The 15,718-nt window shown below is 41.1% G+C and overlaps 2 protein-coding genes across 3 annotated transcripts; one reads left to right on the top strand and one right to left on the bottom strand.

Annotated features, from left to right (window-relative positions):
* The first annotated feature begins 3,554 nt into the window (after positions 1-3,554).
* Positions 3,555-8,590, top strand: LOC147464336 (pentatricopeptide repeat-containing protein At5g27110-like). 2 transcript variants are annotated; one of them, XM_086514188.1, is made up of 2 exons: positions 3,555-3,901; positions 3,989-8,590. In XM_086514188.1, the coding sequence occupies exon 2, from the start codon at positions 4,067-4,069 to the stop codon at positions 6,872-6,874; it is 2,808 nt and encodes a 935-aa protein (XP_086370314.1). In that variant the 5' UTR covers positions 3,555-3,901; positions 3,989-4,066; the 3' UTR covers positions 6,875-8,590. The 2 variants fall into 2 exon arrangements, with proteins under 2 accessions (XP_086370314.1, XP_086370324.1); XM_086514198.1 differs by lacking the exon at positions 3,555-3,901 and having other exon boundaries at positions 4,283-4,420; positions 4,572-8,590.
* A 1,845-nt stretch (positions 8,591-10,435) lies between these two features.
* Positions 10,436-13,917, bottom strand: LOC147464335 (uncharacterized protein YML079W-like). Its single transcript, XM_086514179.1, has 3 exons — positions 13,730-13,917; positions 13,505-13,626; positions 10,436-10,977 (listed from the first exon to the last, which is right to left on the bottom strand). Exons 1-3 carry the CDS (start codon positions 13,848-13,850, stop codon positions 10,645-10,647), a joined length of 576 nt encoding a protein of 191 aa, XP_086370305.1. The 5' UTR covers positions 13,851-13,917; the 3' UTR covers positions 10,436-10,644.
* Between the last annotated feature and the right edge of the window lie 1,801 nt (positions 13,918-15,718).

The following is a 15,718-nucleotide window of genomic DNA, read 5'->3' as shown; positions in this document are numbered from 1 at the left end:
GAGACATTGGATGTGGAGTACCCAAGCATGATTGAGAATCTGCGTCTAGTTGAGTAGGCCCACGTGCGAGACATTGGACGTTTTCACTCCCAAGCTCCCTTCCACAGTTTGTAAGGATTCCCAATTTGCTTGATGAACCTTAAAAAGTAGGGTCGGCTTCAGGTCCTCGACTTTGGAATAACTGTTCGAATCTTACGGCATGGTCATAAGGCTTTAAAATGGATGATCAAGAATTTGAGTCGCCCATATATATATATATATATATATATACCTTTAAATTTTTATATATATCTTGTGAAGCTGTGATCGAACAATTTGGATGCTCTCGAAACGAAATCGAGATGGGTAGTCGGAAAAGAATTTGTGAAAGTGGGGTGGTCACAGAGAATTAGAGTGGGTAATCAAAGAAAATTTGAAATTGGGCAATCCGATGTGAGTCAAGTGGCTTGTCGAAGTTTGGGGGCCGACAAGGGTCGACCACGATCGAGAGGGCTTAATCCACTAAAGGAGACGAGTGAATAGGTCCTTGTTGCCATTTGGGTGTGGCCTACTTTCTAATTCAATAGAGGCCTCACCTTTTTGTGTAAAAAAAAGGTCGAAAGAGTTATGAAAACTCTCAGTTGGCGAGCAGCAACAGCGTCGATTGCATCAGAGGTTGATGGCGACCAATCTGTGTTTCCTCGGCCCGCGAACATGAAGGCAAAAACTCTCCCAAGGCATGGGTGCCCAGCTTGATGCGAGTTTTGCAGAATTCTGTGATGATCGACTTCCAAGCAAAGGTGTGTGTAAGCTGTGGTTCGCACAACTTGGAACCCGTGCCTGTCTACTTGGCAATCTTCATGAAAAATTGGCGATGCTATGGTAACTTAGTCCACAGTTTTCAACTTGAAGACTTGGGGGCATGAAGAATTGAACTTAATCTTTGCTTCAGGTGCAAGTTACTGTGGACTCTACTTTGATTTTTTAGCGTAAGAAGTTTTATTCTTATTCCAAATGGACCTCACAGCTATGCTCGTTCTCATCTTCTCTAAACTCCTCCTTCGTATCTTGAAATCTGCCTTCATAACTCCCTTGCTTAAGCTGAAACCAACTCTTTTCCAAACTTATTTTACCATTTCAATGCCCAATTCGTGATCACCTCCTCTTCAAGATCTTCGAGTCCTTTTGCTTCTTTGACTCTCGCTATTTTGTCTTCACAATTTGTCTTCACAATCCACAAGAGTTAGCCATCAATTGATTTTTTTAAGATTTTTCATTACTAAATCTCGATCGTCCAATAAGCAAAAATTAATTGTTCAATTTGCAGATTAATCCTCAATTAGCCTCAATTTGCAAAATTGATGTTGCCAATTTGCAAATTTCTCCTTAAAGAATTTGATTGTCAATTCCATCGAACCAAAAGCTCTAATACCACTGTTGAGAGTAGAGGGGGAGAACGGTTGCTTTACAATTCCAATTTGCTTGCACACTTACCTGTCAACCTCTCACCATCTCTCCCAATTCCCATGTACACATACCTAGACTATGACACCACACACACACACACACACACAAGCATAGAGTTGATAATGAAAGATTGCAAGGGAAAGATGATGTAGACAAAATTAGAGAGTACACATCATAGCATAACATAGCATAAGAGAGAGAGATAGAGGAATCTTGCAAATCAATGGCTTAAATATTGTAGAGTCCAAAGTCCACGGTATCTCTTATGGAGTTTGGTATTTAATATTTGATATTGTTTATTGGTGCCAAAAATTGGAGGCCCCTCTTTTACACTTGTTCCACTTTAGTTTATGAGTGAAGCATATCACTAATTGCATGACCCTCTTAGGGTGAGTTCTCACTATCCTATTTACAAAGCAGCCATAGTGGCTTATTGATAAAAAGAACTAAAACACTGTGCAAATATAAAATGGCCGAAAGATTTATTAATTGCCGATGCTTTCTGCCCAGAATTCCAATCTACAAGTTATCAACTCACTATTATAAAAATATAAAGACAACATAGTAATTAACCGTACGCTCCAGCTATCCCAATTGTAGTTAACGACATACAACAGAAGGGTGTCCAGTCTCGTAACATCGATCTCTAGATGGATGAAACCAAGGTTGAGCATAATTTGAAGTGGCCTTCTCCCACCAATTTAGAGGAAGTACAAGTTTTCCTTGGGGTGGCTAGCTACTATCATGGATTTATTGAGGAATATGTTGAGAGAGTAGTTCCTTTGACAAACTAATTAGACACACAAGGACATGCTTTCAAATAGGGTGAGGAGAAGCAATGTAGCTTTAATAAGCTCAAAGTAGCTTTAGCTACTACTATTGTGCTAGCAATTGGGGAACCTCACAAACCTTTTGTGTTGAAAACATATGCTATTTTGTGTTGAAAACATATGCTAATGATAGAGCAAGTGGTGCAATTTTACTATAGGATGGTAGCTTTGAGAATAAAAAGCTAGATAGAGGTCAATAAAATTACATTGTGTATTAGAAAGAACTCTATGCTATTATTCACACTCTTGTGAAGCAATGGTGACACTATTTACATGGTGTGCAATTTAAGAAATTTAAGATAGTATGTGATCAATCACAAAAGTATCAAATGGTTTACATCAAGAACTGATATGAAATGAAAAAATGCGAGATGGGTAGAAAATCTTCAGGAGTATGACTTTAAGCTACGCTATCGTAGGGGACACTATAATGTAGTAGCGGATGCTCTCAATAGAGTACTAGAGATTAATAATCTTAGCTTCACAGAGCTATGAAGTGAGTTATTGGAATCTCGTAAGGGTAAGCGTGAGCATGATCCAACATACTTTACAGTGTGGAGTTAGTAAGAAGGAGGGATCTCTCTCGAAATAACGTGAAATCCAAACACAGCTTTCCTTAGGCCAATCTTGAACTGAATTGTTCAAAACATTTCTCCATTGACAATGGGTATTTGTTGCATAAACAAAGCTATATGCCTATGCAGGAACTGAGACACTAGGTGTGAAATTCGATAGTCCAAGTGCAAGTCATTCATAGTACGTGTTACACTGTCAAAAGTGCCATAGCATCCCAAAAGATTTCTCTTTGATATGTTATGCAAATTAGTATGCTAGACAAGCAAAAGGTGCATGTTGAAAATGCATAGTCTACAAAGAGTCTAAACCTCCTTCTCTTGAGCTCCCTCCACCTTCACTGGTCCAACACGACAAAAAGTGCGTACAACTAGGCAGCATGAATACATGTAGTTTGCACCATTTTGCATACAAGTTTTGTTTGGATCGAATGGTTGCCACTTACGAGAATGCCTCACTCTAGCTGCCACATCGTTACAAAACAGTGTTCGGGAAATAACATTTTTCCAAACATACAAAATTCCTTTTCTTGAATTTGTCACGAGGAAGCTTTTATCAAATTTTTACACTATTTTTTCCTTTTTTAGGGGGAAATTTCTCCTTTTGAGCTTTCCCTCAACCGGCATTTTTGAAATAAAAAACGGCACGATATTAAGCTATGACACATTTTTCCCGAACACTGTTACAAAAGGTAAAATGCTGTCAAAAGGTACCTACCTTGCTATACCTTAGGAGTATACAAGCTCAGCAAACACAAGCCATGTTTTCTTCAGTCGTCCCACGAAGTTTTTGTTTTTCTTGTCGATGCTAGAACCATACAGCAGGCGGCGTACCATGTCGCTTTTTCGGATCATGAGCTTCTTGGTTGAAACAGGATAGGCTAGATGGTGGAGCTCGCATGGCCATCAACCCAAGAGTACGTGTAGAAGCGTGAACAGCCCCTGGTAACATGGGTTTGCTATGCAGCCCATTTCCATGTTGTGCTCTCGTTCTTGTGTAGGCTTCATGGACATCTCACCTCATAGTCATCAGCTCATTGTGAATTCATTGAGGTATGTTTGGTGTCAAGTAAGAAACTTCCGAAGTCTGCATTATGAGATAGAGGTTCAAAGATAAGATCTTTTGTCTCTCTTGTTTAGGTTGATGGCCATAGCTACATTACGTGGATGCTTGGAGTATTGTAAGTTGAGTCTGAAGAGAAGAATTTTCATATCGTCATGTTCTGCACAAGATTTTGTAAGGCCACCAGAAAGGCTGAGTTTTCCCTGAGGTACCCATTGATTGGTGCAATGCCTTGGGTAGCTTTGCATGCTCTTGTGAACATCTATGAGAGGAAATTGTCTGGACAGTTTAGCAATTATGCCTTCACGAGGTCATTGTCCCAGTGTTACAGTGTGAAGGTTGACCACAGCAGTGAGCTGATCAAGAGTCTGCAAACGCTTTGCGAGGATGGTCGTCTTCATGAAGCCCTTGAGCTCATAGACTCTGAAGTACCGGATGTTACTCCTGATGCGTATCGATGCCTTTTGCAGACTTGCATCAACCGTAAAGACCTAGCGATAGGCCACAAGGTACAAACCCTCATACGAAGGAGTGGTTATGGAATAAATCCCTTGTTGGGAAGCCATCTGGTTCGCTTGTTTGATGCATGTGGGAGTCTGCTTGAAGCAAAGGAAGCATTTTCCTATATGCCTAACCCAAATGTGTTTGCATGGAGTGCAGTCATTTCAGCTTGTACAAAACATGGGCAAGGAGAGCAAGCTCTTGAATTTTACCTGAGGATGCAAGGGTCTGATGTACGACCAGATGCACACACTTTTGTTGCTGGACTGAAAGCATGCACAATGCAAGGAGCCTTGATTCTGGGTATGCTAGTCCATGCACAGATTCTTGACAAGGGCTTTGATTCAGTTGTTTATGTAAGAAATGCACTGATTGACATGTATTGCAAATGTGGAAATCTCCAGGAAGCTCGCAGAGTTTTCAACAGTCACATGGAGCGAGATACTGTCACATGGAACACAATGCTTTCAGGGTATGCCCTTAACCTGAAAGCACGTGATGCATTTGAAATGTTTATATGCATGTATCAGGAAGGTATGGCCGATACAATCACCTATGTCAACCTCTTGAAGCTTTGCTCTGATATCGGGTCAGCATGTGATGGCAATCTGACTTTCTTTCTCATTATTGAGAAAAGTTTAGAGCAGGAAGAGTTCGTAGTTAGCACAGGTATAGATGTGTATGCCAAGTGTTGTTGCCCTGATGATGCATTTTGTTTGTTTGAAAAGATGGTAAGTGATGATGTTGTGACATGGAATGCATTGATAGTGGGGATATGTCACTATGATGAAGTGGAGCATGGTTACAAGACATTACAAGTTTATCAAAAGATGTTGTGTCACAGCTGCATACTTCCAGATAGCACTACATATGCATGCATTTTACGAGCATGCTCTAGCATAGGATCTTTGGCTCAAGCTAAGTTCATCTTGACCTGCATTATTGAGAGGGGATTCGCAACCGATAAATTGGTTTTGAATGCTTTGATTACTACGTATGCAAGGTGTGGATGTCCTTTTGATGCTTACAAAACATTTCGCAACATGTCCAAGCGAGATGCAGTAACATGGAATGCTATGATAGCCGCGTATGCACAACACGGACTTTTGCACGAGGCTTTTCAGCTTTTGCAGGAGTTACGGCAAGTTGGTGGAGCACCTAACATTGGATCATGGAACTCATTAATTGCAGGATATTCACAGCATGGCTGTGGGTGGAAGGCTCTCGCAAATTTCAAGCAAATGCAACAGGAGGGTCTTTTACCAGATAGGTACACATTTGTCAGCATTTTCAATGCATGTGCCAGTGTAGGGGCCTTGCCACTTGGTATGCTTTTTCATGTGCAAATGCTTGAATGCGACTTGGCATCAGACACCTATGTGATGAACTCTCTCATTGACATGTATGCAAAATGTGGGAGCCTCAAAATGGCACACAATGTCTTTGATCTTTCATCCAAACAGCAAGTAGTTACATGGAACACTCTTATAGCAGGATATGCGCAACATGGCCAGCACAGTGTGGCTTATGAACTAGTTCAACGCATGAAGAGACAAGCATGCAATCCTGATATCATAACATGGAATGCAATGTTTGCAGGGCTTGTCTTGAATGAGAATGTCAATGAAGCTTTCTGCCTATTTAGTAAAATGGTCTCTTGTGGCATGCAGCCCGACAATGCTACTTTTGTGAGCATGGTGAAAGGGTGCTCTTTAACAGGGGCTCTGAGCTTGGGTGAATTATTCTATGCCTACGCAGCTGCTAACAGTTTCGAATCAAACACTGCCCTATGCAATGCTTGCATTGAAATGTATTCAATGTGTGGGAGCTTAAGGGAGGCTATTCTAGTTTTTGAAAGACTGCAAAAGCGAGACCGTATTACCTGGAACTCGATGATTGCTGCCTTTGCGCATCACAATAGCGCGAAGCTGTCTTCTATTTATTTTGGGAATATGCAAAGGGAAGGTGTCAAGCCTGACAATGTAACATTTACCAGCCTTCTGTCTGCATGTGGTCACCTAGGCCTTCCTAATGAAGCTAACCTGTCGATCGAAAGCATTAACCAGATTTACATGGTCTCACCCACAATGGAGCAAGTTAATTGTGTGGTGGATGTTTTGGGACGTTCAGGCCATTTGGCTGAAGCAGAAAGCATGTTGACATCATTGCTACCGTACACAAACCTTGCTGGATGGACTGCACTGCTTAATAGTTGTAGATTATATGGCAATGTGGACATTGGAAGCCGCTGTTTTCGCCACATGGTAGGGGTGGATGACAGTTTACGCTCCGTGCTTACATTCATGTCAAATGTTCTTGGTGATGCAGAGTTTTTGGATGAAGGTGGCAGCAATAAGCACGTAACATTCAGAATTGGAGGCAGATACCTTCCGGCGTCATTTAGAAAAGCTGATAGACTCGGTCTACGGTTGAAACAATCTGATTCTGGCAAGGCAACATGAAGACCAGTGGTGATGATGAGTTCTTATAACTTATACTTGAAGACTTGTGACTAGTACAATTCGATCGCATGTCTATACATAGGGTTATAGGTGGCCCAAAGCTGTCATTGCTGTCAGGTTATGCTGTAAGACAGTTGTGACGCAGACAAAGGCTAAAATCTTGTAAGAACGCTTAATTTGGAGGCTTTTTAAGTACTTTGTGATTGGAAACTTCCGAGAAGACTCTGATACCAAGCAACAACAATACAAATGTAATACCAACCTCCAAGATGAGGGGACGGAAATGATGATAACTGCCCACCTCCTACCTGATTTGCCCTTTTCCAAGAACTTTAAAGGGGTTTTTCCATTCTCAATTTGTCCCTTATTCTAATATTGGCATTACCCTCTGTTCCCATGGGTGATCAAGGCTATCGCATCACCTCCGTTAGAGTTGTATGCATCACAACTTGGGACAGTCTCAAGGTAAACCTCACAACTCCTCAAAATTTTCAGAGGCAATTTTCAATCTCTTATGCCTAAGTGAGTTCATTTGTGGGTATCGTTGTGTTGAAAGTGCAATGGTTACATTCTGGCGTTTTTCTTGGGTGCTTGCACCTAGATCCGTTTTATCGAAGCAGACTATTGCATTTTATTTTTATGGGGCAATTTTGTCTTCTACTTGAGAAACGTACGTGTAGGTATCAGGTAGCTAGCATGTATGTTGATAAAGCCTTGTTCTATTTGCCTAATGGTGCGACTGGGCAGGTATGTATTTGTTGGCTGGGTTGTTGTCCTAGGTACTTAGTTAGTGCATTTACAAGGGTACGTCCTCTTGGCCCTGGTCCTTAAAATGCATCACTTAGTAGGGGAATCCCCCCCCACCCCACCAAAAAAAAAAAGAATGCAGGGGATGCCTATATTTGGCTGCATACATTACACAGGATATTGAATGCTTTATAATCACAGCAATGTGGAGCAGCTTGCCATGTAATGGTGCAGTTAGGTGGATGGCAGCAGCTTGTCATAATGATGCGGCAGGGCTTGTTGTAGTTGTAGGTTGTGATTGTGCATCTGATGCCCTTCACCCATCTTCTATAGAGGCCTTGGAAGAGTGATTGAGAGTGGATTTATCATGGTGCTTGGAGCCACCAGTGCTTTTAAGCTAACCTTGCTTCCAATGCAAAGGTAAATTGAGTAGAGGAGGCTGTCTGATGCCACGCCTACAATATTGTGGCATGGAGTACATGAGCTCGCACATGGAAAATAAGATACAAAGACAACAGCAAGCTCTCAAGAGACCATGCTAGAGGAAGTGTTGGTAACAGCTATTGCTATCAAGGACAGAGGAATAGATAAGAGAGATGATGAGGGAACAAGAAAGATAGTTGAAGCCTGCAACCTTTCCAACCTCGTTACATGCCCTACTGTCATAGGGGACGATCAAGAGGGTGTGGCAACGTGACATATCCTCAAAGGCAACTCCCTCCCACTAAAGAAAAGAAAGTGACACTTTTAAGGACTAACCTTCAAGATGGAGCAATGTGATACCTCAATTTTACGAAGGGTACAAACTCGACAATGATTTCTTCATCGACAATTGTTACTTTGCAGAGAATCCTTCCCTAAAATTTGTGAAATCCTTTTATTAGAAGCCTAGGATTGTAGCCAGAGATGGATCCATCACCTCAATCCCACCTCTTGTACTCATCAATTTGTTAATGGTCCCTTTCCATACATAATGTCTAGCCAAGTATGAGCTGTACATGAGGATTTTATGCATGTATAAAAGTGGAATTAGGGTTCTGCTTAGTCATTTAGGTGCAAATGTTAAAGAAAGATGGGATCACTTGAGATGGATCTTCATCTTCTCTACACAATTACCAAGAGCTTCTTTGTAATCATGTCCTCCAATTCTGACTTCTACTGCAAGGTCTATTTCTTATTTTCTTTGTTCTCTCTATCTTATCTCGTTGAGAATGCATGCTTGATGGTTGAATGAAAAGCTTCGACTGTGTGGTGGAAATGCTAATCTTTTTGCTCAGTGCTTTGACCTAATGATTTGTGATGTGTATATTGTTATTGTGTTTAGCATGTAGAGATTGAGGGAGGAGGATGACGACCAAGAACCAAAAGGAGATGTTGAGTGATGGGAGCCGAGTTGAGGAGCAAAGCCACAACTGCATCAACATCTGGACATGTGAATAATAATAAATTCAAATATATAAATTGCTATTTGTCATCCACTCAGCGAAACCAAATTTGGCAATTTCAAAATGTGATAGTAGAGCAGCATATACCAATCATACAAGATGATGGCCTATGTGAATTATAACTGTGTAGAGCACCATTTGTGCTAATATGAGAGCGTGCCAAGAGAACTATTTTAGAGTGGAAAACAAACCAACAAATTTCTTGAATGCTTAAACATTGGGGATCTCTCACCTAGGGGAAAACATTTTGCTATATCAATTCATTTCAAATCTATCAGAATGGTTTGTAATGGCCAAAATCAAACACAAAACAATTTCTAAGCTCAGTGCTCCGCCAGCTGCATTCTGTTACTTACCCTAAGTACAAAACCCATCAACAAGGTTCAAATCACCAAATTGAGCCAAATCCAAGCTCCTAGCCACTAACATTACTTCAACCATGATGTGTGATTTTTGTGAAGTTCAAGACTTAGATACATGGTATCAAAATAGACATCCCCCCTCTCCCCCTCCTGCGAAAAAAAAATCAAAGTTATCTAATCCATACATTTTTATCTTCCTTTCCATTTGATGCTTGAAACAACTTGAATCTGGTGAGCATAGTTGGATGCATTAAACTATGGATCCCATCATTCAACATATGCACTGCAATGCAAGTACCTATGTTTGCAAAGAATGTGGCTTTTAAAAAAAAATAAAAGACTCTCACCATCTTTAGTATATAGAGAAGAGATAGAAAGATGAGTGACCAAGCAATCTATTTGAAGCGGATCCATCTCTGCACCTAGATGGGATCTAGAGAAGTTGCAAGCCTGGATCAAAATATATTAGAACCAACATCAAAGATTTTGCCATGCATGCGTTATCTTCTTTTGTGTTATGTATTTCGTAAAGGATTCTTGACATTCAACCTGCACTTCACTAAAATTCGTTGATTAGTTCTTTCTGCTCGTTAATTCTAAGGTGCTTGGCACCGAGACCTTTCTCTTGTCCTGCTGATTATTTCTTTGTATGACGCGCATAGCGACGAGTTTTGGACATCACATGCTATGATCTGCTTGCACACATGGCTACCAAGAGAGATGACCTCTGTGAGAGAGAGAGGGAGATTTGACTATCATCCTCGGAGGTCAAATATGATCTATGGGAGAAAACACAAAGAGGAAATGACTCTATGGGGGATATTGTGGGTAGGTCAACCTCCATGGCTGGCTTTACCCCTACCATTTTTGATGCAGAACAATTAATAGTTAATAAAGCCTATACTGACTACTAAATACTAATTCTAACATGAATAAATTGTGGAGCATCCACATATGGATGGTTAAGCAAGATGGGTTAGTCCAATTGTTGTGACAACACGGCAAACTTCTTGGGAAGAATATTCAACTATCATAAAGTTTGCATATGAACTTATCATGTACTCTTTTCACGAGATATAGTCCATTTATCAAGGGACGATTACCTCACTTACAGTTAGACCCTTCCCGAGATGTTTTTGAACACAAAAACATTCTTAAAGAGGGTGTGAAATGTGACATATCCCAATCACCTTAATACACATGAAGGATAGTAAAATCAGTCCTCATCTGCTGCAGTCAGGAATCTAATGCATTCTTTTGCATGAGGGAAAAGAGTGCAAAGGACTGAGCGCTTGGCCATCTCAGAATCCTCAAACTGGAAAGCAGGAGATACAGTGCACCCAACAAGCGAGAAGTGGTGTTCTGAATCTCTGCTCATTTCAGCTTTGACTAAACAACAGCCACCATCTTTAACCAATTGCACATCCTTGGTAGGATATGCTCCGAACCACACAAGTGGTGGCACAGTGTGCTGCAAAACTTGGCCCGCTTCGAGATCTTGCCCTAGAACCGTATGTTTGACGTGGCCATCATCACTGATCTCCATCACCTGCACCATGCTACACCTTCACTGTCAGCATCAGCCAAAGCAGATGGTAAGTTGAATCTTTACTCTGCGAGTTTAAAACTTCGAGGTATTTTTTAATAATTTTTCACCTTCAAAATGAAGACAAACCTACAACGCAAGCTTCTGGCTAATCACACCATCTATCAACATCTCCCCCATCAAATGCTGCTGGCCTGAGCAGTGAGATTTCTTGGGCAGCTAGTGTCACATGAAAATGTGTTTCATCCCCTCGAAACGTAACAAAACACCAAATGCTCGAAAAGTTTCGACACAAACTAAGCCAAAACATATTTCTCAGGTTCAAAAAAAAATTTGTTCTGATTTCAAAATTTAAAATTAGGCATATAATGTGTGATGTGCAACATATTTACCACTTGTGTGACCATGTATGTAGGATGTATCTACCTACTAGACTCCTAAATCTCATGTTTTTTATAACCTGTAGAAACATATGTGTTTTGTCTTGGCAGTTTCGAAACGAAACACCTCAAAACAATGAAACACACACGAAACGTTTCTTGCTACACGTGTTTCGTCTTGGCAATTTCAAAACAAAACGCCTCAAAACGATGAAACACACGAAACGTTTGTTGTTACGCTGGGAAACTAGAGAAACATATTTTTGGAAAACTTGGTTCGGTAGCTAGCAGTGGAGTGTCCTTGGAGACACTTAAATTTCCTATTATCCAACCATCTTTTCACATGTAGTTAGCAGTGATAGAAGACTTATTTTGTCTTGTCCCTGGTATGGAATACAAATTGTATGCCAAGTAAGAACTTAATTGAGTTGGGAGTTGTAAGTTTTTCATCAATTTACCCATTCTCATAAGACACAAAAGCAAGATTTGTGGCCCACTGTTTTGGCAAAATTAAATAACTGCAACTTGTGAAGAGCTCTAAACACCAAGAGCTCCCAAAGGCTACAAATTCAGCTCAGATTCCCCTCTCAAAAGGTATAGTAAGACTGCAACAAAATAAAGACAAAATCACAACCTAAGTTTCCAGCAAATCACACCACCTATCGACAACATCTCCTCCATTGAATCCTGCCGCTTGAAATTTCTTCGGCAATAAGAGAAAACATATGTTTGACATTCATTATCAACCTGGCACTATAGTGTCCTGATCACACTTAAAATGTTGTATCCCAAAGGATGGATTTGTAAGCTTTGTATCACTTTCACACAAAAGCCAGGAATTTCATCCTTAGTCTTGGCAAGACTATGACATCTACGACTTAATGGAGAGTTGCTGAACGTCAAGAACTCTCAAAGGAGAACTCAGCTCCAACTGAAACAGGCTGGACACTCCAAGCGAGAAAATCAATAGCAAGACTATGACATCTACAACTTCATGGAGAGTTGTTGAACGTCAAGAACTCTCAGAGGAAAACTCGGCTCCAACTGAAACAGGCTGGACACTCCAAGCGAGAAAATCAATAGCAAGACACGTGAGAAACTACAACAACTGTTACAAGCTTGGACAGTCCAAGCGGGAAATCAAGAAACAAGAACAAAATCTGCAAATAATTGAACTTGAATAGAGAGAGAAGAGGAGAGTCGACACGGCACAGCGGGGTTCCGAGCCAAGACACACTGGCCTCAAAGACCAGCGTCCCTTTTGGTATTTCTTTATTATTATGCTTCGCAAAGTACAACTCCCAGGTGTCCTCTTCTTCGAGACTCTACCTCCGGACTTTGGAGACTCTCCAGAGTGAGGCTCCAAGGGTCCTTATAAACAGTACAAGGGATGCCCAAAAGCAGAGCTCCAAAAGCATCAGAGCACTTGATACCATAAGCATCTGGTCTAAAAATCATGCACAAAAACTGCTCTGCCTCAACAAGCGCAAAACAGGAATCCGTACAGCCTACTACTACAACATGTCAATGCAATTTACGGAAATCTGCAACCAGCTTTTGCTTTGGAAATCGCCAGTTCTCCGGCCTCAATTATCTACGTATCCATGTGGGGCAACATTCTAGCGACAGCCTGTAGCTGGCAGAACCACCTTACTGATACAAGGGCAGATCAGCAGAATAGTATGCTGACTGACAGAGAGACCCAATTTGCTTGGGCTTACAAACAGTGTGTCATGATTGGCACATGTCAAAGAGCTTCTAAGCCCGTAAGCTTTGCTAGATTGGAGATAAGAATCTGATTTTCCCAGACAAAACGAGCAAACCAGTAAGTCTGTAACTTTTAGCACAAATATTCACATGAGGTCTTGGAAAAAAGCTATTCCACATCCAAGGTCTTAGAAATCAATGAAGACTGTGTACTGCTCAGAATGAATAACCTACAACGGATATGCGCAGCTAGAACCACGACACACAAGTATTACTCACATATCAGATAGCCACCCCCATCCCCGTTACTCAAGCAGCATGATTCAATGTAGTCAGATTAGAACAAAATTTAAAACACCTTTGTAAGTTCTTAATTATCATGCAGCAATGCTAGTCTAGATCTACAATCAGCATACTTCAGAACCAAAGGATTCAAAAGTTACCGTTAAAGGCTCGCCCAAATAGAAATGCCAGACTTCTGCAGCTGGCAATCTGTGAAGCTTGGAGACGTTGCCAGCGGGCAGCAAATAGTAAATGGCAGTGCTCACAGGCCGATCTACCTTGTCTACAAGACAAAAACACGCACTTCACACGTTTACACGAGAGAGAGAGAGAGAGAGAGAGAGAGAGAAGGGGGGGGGGGGGGGGGGGGGGGGGGGGGGGCATACACTGTGGAGGAAGTGAAGATGTAGCAAGATGAACGGAGTCATCGCGGAACGTTTCCTTGTAGAAGCCGCCCTCCGGATGAGGCAGCAGCTGCAGCGACTGTACTAACCTGCTCACCTGCATGGTATCGTCGCTCCAAGTTTAATCCGACCCAAGTTTTGCACCTTTCCCAGGCTATATATTTTGACGAAGAGGGAGCAGGTCATCAAGTGGCATTTTTCGGAAATAGGTTTTCTTTCCGCAATTCGAAACTGATTGGAGGAAGCTTGGAAAATTCAAGAAAATAGAGTTAGAGTAGCTCACGCAACTCGCCTCTATCGGCGGGTCTCGTTGGCTCTTACCAACGTTATGTGTGTGTGTGTGTGTGTGCGCGCCAAAGAAATATATAAAGAGAAACACACACACACACACAAGATCGACACTATCAGCAATAACCCACGGATACTTGTTTACCCATGTTCAAATGCCAGTTTGTCCCACTTTGTCTTCGAGGAGGGAGAGAGAGAGAGAGAGAAGAGGTGGGGAGGAGAAAGTAATGTATACATTTTTCTTTTTTGTTATCATGCAGTTGTGTAGATACAAACACACTTGATACAAATTGTCTTTTTCTTATTACATAGATCTTTGAGGTCCCTTAAGACTACTTTTGCTACATTTAACCCTTTTTGCTTCTTTCTCTTCTCCTTCCCCTTTTTGCAAAGAGAGAGAGAGAGAGAGAGAGAGAGAGAGAGAGAGATTGCACAAAAGAAGATCACTAAAGAGACACATTTCAAACAAAAAAAGATTTTGTTTACATTATTGCCAAAAAAAGCTCTAGAATATATCTATATAGAACTCTTAGTCGTGCTATTTCAACATGATCAAGATATTGAGTTGGAGCTCTACACATTTCTCTTAAATCTATTTTTTGAACCCAACTCAAATAAGTCTTGTAATGATGAATCAGCCCAAGCTCTTCCATTCCCTCTTTGCCTCTCTTGCTCAATGTTTCTCTTGCTCTTTCATCATTAATTATTTGCTTGTATCAACGTCTTGAGTGGTGGCACACGCCTTCAAGATGCCAGTGTAAGTGATTGCATCTAGAGTGATGCCCTCGCTTTTCATCCACTGAAGAGCCCAGAGCTTCCTGGCCTTGCCTCCATTCAACATATCCTGCAAAAATCGATGAATTCCAAGCGACATGATTTGAGATAGGTAACTCCTTAAACACTTTTGTGCTTTCTGAAGGATACCACATTTGGCATACATATCAACCAAGGCATTGCCAAGCGCGACATTTTCTTCCAATAGCCCCTGAGTAACAATCTTATCTTAAATTCTTCTGCCCATACCAACATCTTGAGTGGTGACATATGCCTTCAAGATGCAAGCATAAGTGATTGCAATTGGAGAGATGCCCTTTTTAGCATCTTGAGTGATCCCTAACTTTCTTCTAGGCCTTAAGTGTGGGATTATCTCAATTGAATCTTTAGTAGCATGTCTGGAGTTTTGAAAATGAGCTTGAAAGCATTGGCATGGACTGATATCACCAAGTTGGAGGTTATCATTCGCAATTGCCATTGGTTTTTGAGAGCTCTTTCCTCACCTAATGGGTCCTTTTTTTGTCCAAAGCCTTTGGCTCACAGCTCACAACACATGGCAAGGCTCCTTCTTCCGCCATAACATTAAACACTTCGTTCATTTAGTACTCACACAGTCTCTCTATCACGCAAATGTGGTAGTCTGATTGATCTCCTTTCCTCTTGAATGTGAGGCCTTTCTTGAAATTAAAATCCACCAAATAAAAGTATGAGATTTCTCAAGATAAGCATGACCTCTAACTTCCTTCTAGGCCCTAAGTGTGGAATATCTCAATTGACTCTTAAGTAGCATTCCTTGTGTTTGACTATTAATTTGGATATCCGAGTTCCCTCTCAAATAACAGGTTGAGTTCAAGACTCAAAGGATAGATGTGCAAGGTCTCTTGGGACTGTTTCTATGATGCTAACATC

Source organism: Adiantum capillus-veneris, chromosome 1, assembly GCF_014529385.1.
Source record: "Adiantum capillus-veneris isolate H3 chromosome 1, ASM1452938v2, whole genome shotgun sequence".
NCBI classification, from domain to species: Eukaryota; Viridiplantae; Streptophyta; class Polypodiopsida; order Polypodiales; family Pteridaceae; genus Adiantum; species Adiantum capillus-veneris.
Note: the sequence above shows the minus strand (reverse complement) of the source record. Positions and strands in the feature narration are given on the sequence as shown.

What these genes read in the sequence shown, in the direction of transcription:
- LOC147464335 (XM_086514179.1), bottom strand. Translation starts at nt 13,850, where the DNA reads ATGCAGGTGAGCAGGTTAGTACAGTCGCTGCAGCTGCTGCCTCATCCG. An exon ending in ATCTTCACTTCCTCCACAGT is followed by an intron (nt 13,627 to 13,729) that starts GTATGCCCCCCC and finishes TTTGTCTTGTAG; the next exon opens with ACAAGGTAGATCGGCCTGTG. An exon ending in ATTTGGGCGAGCCTTTAACG is followed by an intron (nt 10,978 to 13,504) that starts GTAACTTTTGAA and finishes AGCATGGTGCAG; the next exon opens with GTGATGGAGATCAGTGATGA.
- LOC147464336 (XM_086514188.1), top strand. Translation starts at nt 4,067, where the DNA reads ATGTTCTGCACAAGATTTTGTAAGGCCACCAGAAAGGCTGAGTTTTCC.